We start from the raw sequence: 10,000 nt of genomic DNA, 5'->3' as shown, positions 1-10,000 counted from the left end.
ACAGTGACAGGATGCCCCTGGGCTGATCAGCTAATTAGCTTCAATCTCTCTAGATGCCCCAGTCCAGAGCCATTTCTGTGGAGTGTTGTGACAATGGAAGGAAGGGTCACAGTTATTTATAGAGCTTAACAGATCCTAACTCTGGGGTCGTACCTGATACTTCCTGGAACATTTGGCGTTGCTAGGTGAAGTTAGCTTTTTGGGCCACTAGAAACTATTGGAGCCTTGGGTGCTTTCGCTATGGCAACACTCCGACTGTTTAGGCTCTGTCCCCCCCCCCCCCCCCCCCCCCTCGGCTGCGTGTCTGTGCATCTGCTCTGTAGACCGGTGCTTTTATAATGGCTTTATCTCTCTCCTCTCCTCCCCCTCTCCTCCCCGACCCTCCATGCTGACTCCCCAGGTGCCAAACTCAGTGCACAAGCACCCCTCAGTCTACCCTGAAACCCGGCAGGCGACGCCCATCACTTTCGCCGTGTTACAAGGACACGTGCCTGTCGTACAGGTAGTGACCTCATCTCTCACCTGTCATCTCCATGGTGACCCCTCGCTGTGCATGTCAGACCCGGCTCTAAATACTATTTAAAATGATTTCAATGACTTATCTCTGTTTTTATTGTTCTTGTCTGGTAAAATGGAACCGACGTGCTGTTCCCATAACTGCCACACCTTGCCCACCTGGCACCTCAAGCAGACCGAAGCAAGCGCTAAAGTAATTGAAAGGATTTCAAATAGTATTTCGACCCGGGCCTGGTGCATATCATATCATAGCATATCATATCATGGTTGTCATGGTAATTCTAGTGACTGTGTTTATCATCTGATGATAACGGTGAAGCTGCGAGTTCTCTCCTGTCTATGTGGTGCTTGTTGAACGTGTCATTAGCTGGGGATGTAGTGGGGCTAGGGAGGGGAAGCCATGGACTTAACTGACACTTTATATTGACATTTTAGAATTTTTAAATTTTAAATTGTGGCTTTATTGTATTCTACCGCACTTTTTGATAGTGATAGTTGCCTTTTAATGCCCTGGTGATCTGTTTACTGTTTTATTGTGCTGTGTGTGTTTTATGTTGTTCATGTGCTACAGCAAGGTTTTTTTTGGGTAGAATAGATAGATATAATATGTTTTATTATAAAAGCAGTCTATCTATCTAGCATAATAGGATTGGAAATTAACAGGATTACATTCTGGAGTGTTTTCCCGGAAACAGCTGCTTGCAGCCTCATATAAGACCTAGTCTGACCAGTTCTGCCTGACACTGCATTCTCTAGTCGATAAGCATTACAGAGGAAGTGGACCAGGCTGGATTACGCTCATGGAAACAGGAAGGGCTCTCGTCCTCGTTGCTAATGGTTACCTAGCCAATTATCAATGATTTTTCCCTCTCATAGCTAATGGTTTGCTTTCAGTCGTGCCGGCGTTTTTCCACTAAATGTTCAAATAAACAGGTGTAAAACCAACTGACTTCCTCTTCTTCACACTGCCTCCCCTCTGCTTCTCATCCCCTCTCTCCCTCCCCTCTGCCTCTCCTCTCTCCCTCCCCTCTCTCCTCTCCTCCCCTCTCTCCCTCCCCTCTGCCTCTCCTCCCCTCTCTCCCTCCCCTCTGCCTCTCCTCCCCTCTCTCCCTCCCCTCTGCCTCTCATCCCCTCTCTCCCTCCCCTCTGCCTCTCCTCTCTCCCTCCCCTCTCTCCTCTCCTCCCCTCTCTCCCTCCCCTCTGCCTCTCCTCTCTCCCTCCCTCCCCTCTCTCCTCTCCTCCCCTCTCTCCCTCTCCTCTGCCTCTCCTCCCCTCTCTCCCTCCCCTCTGCCTCTCATCCCCTCTCTCCCTCCCCTCTGCCTCTCCTCTCTCCCTCCCCTCTCTCCTCTCCTCCCCTCTCTCCCTCCCCTCTGCCTCTCCTCTCTCCCTCCCTCCCCTCTCTCCTCTCCTCCCCTCTCTCCCTCTCCTCTGCCTCTCCTCCCCTCTCTCCCTCCCCTCTGCCTCTTCTCTCAACTCTCTCTCCTCCCCTCTCTCCTCTCCTCTCCTCTCTCCTCCCCTCTGCCTCTCCTCCCCTCTGCCTCTCCTCTGCCTCTCCTCCCCTCTCCTCTCTCCTCCTCTCTCCTCTCCTCTCTCCTCCTCTGCTCCCCTCTCTCCTCCCCTCTCTCCTCCTCTCTCCTCTCCTCTCTCCTCCTCTCTCCTCCTCTCTCCTCCTCTCTCCTCTCCTCTCTCCTCCTCTCTCCTCCTCTCTCCTCTTCTCTCCTCCTCTCCTCTCTCCTCCTCTGTCCTCTCCTCTCTCCTCCCCTCTCTCCTCCTCTCTCCTCTCCTCTCTCCTCCTCTCTCCTCTTCTCTCCTCCACTCTCTCCTCCTCTCCTCTCTCCTCCTCTCTCCTCCTCTCTCCTCATATCTCCTCCTCTCTTCTCCCCTCTCTCCTCCTCTCTCCTCCTCTCTCCTCTCCTCTCTCCTCCTCTCTCCTCCGCTATCTCCTCCTCTCCTCTCTCCTCCTCTCTCCTCCTCTCTCCTCTGCTCCCCTCTCTCCTCCTCTCTCCTCCTCTCTCCTCTCTCCTCCTCTCTCCTCCGCTATCTCCTCCTCGCCTCTCTCCTCTCTCCTCCTCTCTCCTCCTCTCTCCTCTGCTCCCCTCTCTCCTCCTCTCTCCTCTGCTCCCCTCTCTCCTCCTCTCTCCTCCTCTCTCCTCCGCTATCTCCTCCTCGCCTCTCTCCTCTCTCCTCCACTCTCTCCTCCTCTCCTCTCCTCTCCTCTCTCCTCCTCTCTCCTCCGCTATCTCCTCCTCTCCTCTCTCCTCTCTCCTCCTCTCTCCTCCTCTCTCCTCTGCTCCCCTCTCTCCTCCTCTCTCCTCCTCTCTCCTCTCTCCTCCTCTCTCCTCCGCTATCTCCTCCTCTCCTCTCCTCTCCTCTCTCCTCCTCTCTCCTCCTCTCTCCTCTGCTCCCCCAGCTGCTGCTGGATGCCAGGGCCAATGTGGAGGGTTGTCTCCAGGATGGGATGGAGAACTACACAGAGACCCCTCTACAGCTGGCCTCCGCTGCAGGTACACACACGCGCACACACACACGCACGTACACACACACACATACACACGCACACACACACACACACACACGCACACACGCATGCACGCACACACACACACACACATGCTATGCACATAAACACACATAGAACTACAAAGACCCCACTGCCAATGGCTTCCCCTGTACATAGAAACACACACACACACACACACACACACACACACACACACACACCACTTTGGCAGCCCCAACAATTGCGTGAAATTATTGAATTATTGAGGTGTCCAGTGTATTATCAGCACAGCGCTCTTTCCACAAGACGAGTGACCTATAAACATAGCAAAATGTCAACAGCATATGAAGCATATGAGCTTATGAGCCCCCTCCTCTGCTGCCCCCTCCTCTGCTGCCCTCTCCCTGCTGCCCTCTCCCTGCTGCCCTCCCCCTGCTGCCCTCTCTCTGCTGCCCTCTCCCTGCTGCCCTCTCTCTGCCCTCTCTCTGCTGCCCTCTCCCTGCTGTTCTCTCTCTGCTGCCCTCTCTCTGCTGCCCTCCCCCTGCTGCCCTCTCTCTGCTGCCCTCTCTCTGCCCTCTCTCTGCTGCCCTCTCTCTGCCCTCTCTCTGCTGCCCTCTCTCTGCCCTCTCTCTGCTGCCCTCCCCCTGCTGCCCTCTCCCTGCTGCCCTCTCCCTGCTGCCCTCTCTGCTGCCCTCTCTCTGCCCTCTCCCTGCTGCCCTCTCTCTGCCCTCTCTCTGCTGCCCTCTCTGCTGCCCTCTCCCGGCTGCCCTCTCTCTGCTGCCCTCTCTCTCTGCCCTCTCTCTGCTGCCCTCCCCCTGCTGCCCTCTCCCTGCTGCCCTCTCCCTGCTGCCCTCTCTGCTGCCCTCTCTGCTGCCCTCTCTCTGCTGCCCTCTCTCTGCTGCCCTCCCCCTGCTGCCCTCTCTCTGCTGCCCTCTCTCTGTCCTCTCCCTGCTGTCCTCTCCCTGCTGCCCTCCCCCTGCTGCCCTCTCTCTGCTGCCCTCTCTCTGCTGCTCTCTCCCTGCTGCCCTCTCCCTGCTGCCCTCTCCCTGCTGCCCTCCCCCTGCTGCCCTTCCCCTGCTGCCCTCTCCCTGCTGCCCTCTCTCTGCTGCCCTCTCTCTGCCCTCTCTCTGCTGCCCTCTCTCTGCTGCCCTCTCTCTGCCCTCCCCCTGCTGCCCTCTCTCTGCTGCCCTCTCTCTATGCCCTCCCCCTGCTGCCCTCTCTCTGCTGCCCTCTCTCTCTGCCCTCCCCCTGCTGCCCTCTCTCTGCTGCCCTCTCTCTCTGCCCTCTCTCTGCTGCCCTCTCTCTGCTGCCCTCTCCCTGCTGCCCTCTCCCTGCTGCTCTCTCTCTGCCCTCTCTCTGCCCTCCCCCTGCTGCCCTCTCTATCTGCCCTCTCCCTGCTGCCCTCCCCCTGCTGCTCTCTCTCTGCCCTCTCTCTGCTGCCCTCTCTCTGCCCTCTCCCTGCTGCCCTCTCTCTGCTGCCCTCTCCCTGCTGCCCTTTCTCTGCTGCCCTCTCTCTGCCCTCTCCCTGCTGCCCTTTCTCTGCTGCCCTTTCTCTGCCCAGGGAACTTTGAGCTGGTGAGCCTGCTGCTGGAGAGGGGGGCCGACCCCCTGCTGGGCACCCTGTACCCGAACGGCATCTCCACGGCCCCCCAGGGAGACATGAACTCATACAGCCTGGCAGCCGCGCACGGGCACAGGTGATACACACACTCACACACACTCACACACACATACATACACACACACATACACACACACACACACACACACACATACACACACACACACATACACACACACACACACACACACACACATACACACACACACACACACACGCCTGGCAGCCGCGCACGGGCACAGGTGATACACACACTCACACACACATACACACACACACACACACACACACACATACATACATACATACATACACACACATACACACACACACACACACATACATACAGTACACACACACACACACACTCATACACTCACACACACACTCATACACTCACACACACACATACATACACACACACACACACACACACACACACTCATACATTCACACACACACACTCACACACATACATACACACACGCACTCATACACTCACACACTCACACACACTCACACACACTCACACACACACACACACACACACACACACTCGCACGCACATTTCTCTGCTCCTGTTTTACCCACCTGGTTGAACCCCGGTTGAAAAGGTCAACCTGCCTCCTCAGCTGATGCAGCTGAGTGTTTTAGGAGACGGTCATTCAGGCCTCGGTCCTGCTTGTGAGGGAGGGACGGGGTTAATGACCCCTGACCCCCTGTCACGTCTGCTCTGCACCTTCTGAACGTATGTTCCAAAAACAACTAAAGACACACTTGTTCAGACTGGCCTTCGTCACTCATAATCGATACTTTTTGCTTCTTGCAATGTTTGTTTTGTTTTTGTTTCTGGTGTTAATGTGTTTTTGGATTGCATATTTTATGTTTGATTTTAACTTTATTACTGTAAAGCACTCTGTGCATTGGTGCTGTGAAGAGCGGCATATACATAAAATGTACTCACTTACTTACTTGACTTATTCTGATGGATTGTGATTGGTTGTGACCGGTTCTGCTCCGGCCCGTTCAGGAACGTGTTCCGTAAGCTGCTGTCCCAGGCCGACCCGGGGGGGAAGGGGGACGTCCTGTCCCTGGAGGAGATCCTGGCCGAGGGCTCGGACGCGGAGGAGAGGAGCCTCTCTCAGCTGGACCTGGTCCGGACCGGCAAGGCCAAGCTCAAGGCCCTGAGGGAGGCCATGTACCACAGCGCCGAGCACGGACACGTGGACATCACCATCGACATACGCAGCCTCGGTCAGTGACATGGACACACGATTAGACCAGTAGATCTACCATCCAAGCCCGTATTGTGGACGGACGTGTCCTAATGGCAGAAGTGGGGGACACTCGAGTCGCACATTTAATGACTTGGGATTTGCTTGACTAACACTAATAAAAGACTTGACTTTGACTTGATATTCATGACTTCAGACATGACTTAGACTTGAGACAGATGACTCAAAAGGACTTAAATATTTGCATTTTTCTAGAAATTGAGAAGTTGCGTTCTGTTTTTGAAATATGATTGGGCGCTTTCTAGTGCAATGCTCACAAACCTGGCAACCTGCTAGGATGTGACAGACGAGCAGAAGCCAACGCACCATGAGACAGATATCATGGGGGGAGCTAGCTCGTCCAAAGATCATACAGTTTGGATTCAAGGATTATGTTGTCAATGAGGGTGGTAAGAAGAGAAAGGTAGCCTATGTGAATGTGTCTTTTTAGCTAAAGTTAGCTAACTAACTTATTAGCTTATTGGCTGGTCAAATGTTAGTTAACATTGCTAGCTAGAAAGCTAACCCCCAGTCCCCAGTGAAAAGTACATGCTCTTTTTGTTTTTGTTTTGGTCAGATTGATTGATTGATTGATTTTATTTATTTTTAAGACAGGGACAAGGTACAGTAGACATTTACCCTAAAGAATAGGGAGAGATGCACTGTACAAGGTTATAGCTTAACAGCTAATTTCCACCCGCAGTCCCTGGGCAAATAAATATACAGTCTTAAAATAGTGAGGCAAATAGTACACAGTAGGAATGTTACATACATAGAAGGAATACAAAAAAGTTATGTAGCAAAGATTTCACTCATCCCTATACCCACATCCCAACCTCACACACACACACACACACACACAGTGTCAGTCACAGTGTGGAAGGAAAAATAGTTCCTAAATGCACTAGCGTTTCTATCTTATATGCCACCTTATATAACACCCCGCTACGACGCCCCCACGTTCAGTTTCGTTTTGTACACGTGAAATGAACGGGCTTTCCGATTGATAATAATAGAAATAGACTGTCGGCATGTTGAGCGGGGGTGGCCACCCCACACCCATGGCGCCCATGCCTAAATACGCCTCTGCCTAAATGGAGCTCGAGGAAATGCTGGAATGAAGCATATACTGTAGCTACATTTTATCTAGCGATCTAGCTATCATCCATCTGGCTAGTTATCTATCAAGAGATCACCAGCATTTCATATGACTTGCCTTGTGACTTTCTAGACTTCCTGTATAGCAGGGACTCAACTTGACTTGCTTGATTGTTACCACAGTAACCTGGGCCTTGCTTGAGATGGTTAAGACTTAAGACTTGCTAGTGACTTCTTACTCCCACCTCCTCCTAATGGACACGTCTTACATCATGGCGGTGATCACTAGGCCATTAAACGCTGTTATGTTCTTTAACACTGACACACGTGTGTGTGTGTGTGTGTGTGTGTGTGTGTGTGTGTCCTGTCCCAGGTGTTCCCTGGACGCTGCACACCTGGCTGGAGTCTCTGCGAACGTGTTTCCTGCAGCAGCGCCGGCCGCTGATCCAGGGTCTGCTGAAGGAGTTCAGCTCCATGGAGGAGGACGAGTACACAGAGGAGCTGCTCACCCACGGCCTGCCCTTAATGTTCCACATCCTCCGCGCCAGCAAGGTGGGGAGACACACACACACACACACACACACACACACACAGCCTGCCCTTAATGTTTCACATCCTCCGCGCCAGCAAGGTGGGGAGACACACACACACACACACACACACACACACACACACACACATGGCCTTCCCTTAATGTTCCACATCCTCCGCGCCAGCAAGGTGGGGAGACACACACACACACACACACACTCGCACACACACACACACACACACACACACACACACACACGGCCTGCCCTTAATGTTCCACATCCTCCGGGCCAGCAAGGTGGGGAGACACACACACACACACACGCACACACACACACACACACACGCGCACACACACACATACACACACACACACACACACACACTGTAACAGTTTGACGGTGCATGGATGAACCGATTTAATGAATATTTTGTGTGCTGGAAATGCCAGTCAGGTCAGGCCTGACAATTATATGTTGGTCAAGTCACACTGTACAAAGGACGCATGTATCCGAACATAAGTCATTCATCTCATGAACCCTTAAGACAACCCAATAACCCTCTTAGTCACTGTCAGTAAATTAATAAGGATGGACACAGAATTAGAAGTTGCAATAATAAATCATATATTCAAAAGTAATCAGCGCCCCTTCATAAACGGCATTTTCCAGCAAACAAAATATTCATTAAATCGGTTCATCCATGCACCGCGAGCAACAGTTCAGAATGGTTCCCGTTCAGTTCCTCAATTCAACAGCGCCGAACACGACAGTCCAGAATTGTTCATTCAGTTCCAAAGTTCGGTTCACACAGTCAATACAGTTTAGAACAACGCCCACCGGATCGTACTCACTGAGTCAGCTCAGCTCAGTCAGTCATTCCTCCGCGGTCCACCGGCAAACTGCTCGTTCTGATGCGAGACCGTTTGTAATCCACAACAAGTAGCCTACATTCCCGGACGTTCACCGTTTCACAGGGTTTTATTGTACAAGCGAAACGTTTCGTTTACCAAATCGCTGGTTTAGTAGGCTCTAAGCTACAGCGTGACTCTGGCTAGTAGTCCCCTCGCTTCCGTGTTCGGCTTGAACTGCGCGCCTCTCCTGGAGTCAACCAGCTGGCTATATCCGTCATTGATTGATATATGGTGAGACCAGTGACCTTGTCTCTCTGGGAGCCCCCAGGAACCCCTGAGACTGTGTTCTGTCATGTCTGAGGTCACCATACATGACTTCATGGTCCTATATACACGACCCATCCTCCATCTTCCCCGCTAGACACACAGTCAGGCAGGTAGACAGGCAGGCAGGTAGACAGGCAGGCAGGTAGACAGGCAGGCAGGAAGACAGGCAGAGAGGTAGACAGATAGCAGGTAGACAGATAGCAGGTAGACAGGCAGAGAGGTAGACAAGCAAGCAGGTAGACAGGCAGACAGACAGACAGGCAGGTAGACAGGTATACAGGCAGACAGACAGGCAGGCAGGTAGACAGACATATCAACTCAACACTCAAGATATTTTTATTGCCATGTATATGTTTCACACACTAGGAATTTGACTAGGGTTAATTAGACGACATAGGACAGGGTGCAGGACAGGACAGGACAGGACAGGGTGCAGGACAGGACAGGACAGGGTGCAGGACAGGACAGGACAGGACAGGACAGTGCAAAGACATGACAATGCAAAACAGTACAAAAAACAGTGCAAATACAAAATACAACAAATGGACAGATGGACAGACAGTGTGTTTTTAAAGACACGGGTTCAACCCAGACTTAGTCAGCAGGCACAGATCTCTGGCAGAGAGGTTCACAGACAGGTGCTTGGAGCTCCTAACCGAACAAGCTGGATGGTTTGTTTCACACAAACATCTGGGAAAGCTCCATTGGAAACTGTTTGTAAAAAGGCAGGCACTTTCAAAAAAACACAGGCAAGTGATTGGAAGAACTATCTGTCTATCAGCGTCTATCGCAGGCCTCTGGCTGTCGTCATGTCTAAACCACAGCGCTAGCTGCTCGTACTTCCCAGGACGCTGATTGGCCTGATCAAATTATCAATATAATATTGATACTTTTAATTGATACTTGATACTTACTGTACTACTTGATTGATACTTATAATTGATACTTTTTGCTTCTTGAAATTTCTCCTTTTTTTTGTTTTTGTTTCTCGTTTTAATGCGTTTGTGGATTTCATATTTTATCTTTGATTTTAACTTATTACTGTAAAGCATTCGTGCTGTGAAGAGCGCCATATAAATAAAGTTTACTTACTTACTTACTTACTTACTTACTTACTTACTAACTAACTAACTAACTAACTAACTAACTAACTAACTAACTAACTAACAAATTCTGTTGGGGCCCAAGCGGATGGGTCTTTTCCAGACTGGGCTGCAAGCCCGCGGGACCAGGATGGTCTCACGAGGAGACGGAGTCTAAAAGAAGACTCTTTAATTTCC

At 51.6% G+C, this 10,000-nt stretch overlaps 1 protein-coding gene across 1 annotated transcript in view; it reads left to right on the top strand.

Moving 5' to 3' along the window:
* Positions 1 to 10,000, top strand: part of LOC311320962 (ankyrin repeat and BTB/POZ domain-containing protein 3-B-like) — a gene marked incomplete at both ends in the record, with an annotated part of 37,397 nt that overhangs the window by 20,170 nt on the left and 7,227 nt on the right. Inside the window, 5 exons of the mRNA XM_084452829.1 lie at positions 401 to 505; positions 2,927 to 3,020; positions 4,578 to 4,713; positions 5,668 to 5,891; positions 7,383 to 7,561. Coding sequence (XP_084308955.1) covers positions 401 to 505; positions 2,927 to 3,020; positions 4,578 to 4,713; positions 5,668 to 5,891; positions 7,383 to 7,561 — 738 coding nt within the window. The remainder of the gene's footprint in view (positions 1 to 400; positions 506 to 2,926; positions 3,021 to 4,577; positions 4,714 to 5,667; positions 5,892 to 7,382; positions 7,562 to 10,000) is intronic.

The sequence above is a fragment of the Borostomias antarcticus genome (assembly GCF_949987555.1).
Source record: "Borostomias antarcticus genome assembly, chromosome: 18".
Lineage (NCBI taxonomy): Eukaryota > Metazoa > Chordata > Actinopteri > Stomiiformes > Stomiidae > Borostomias > Borostomias antarcticus.
Note: the sequence above shows the minus strand (reverse complement) of the source record. Positions and strands in the feature narration are given on the sequence as shown.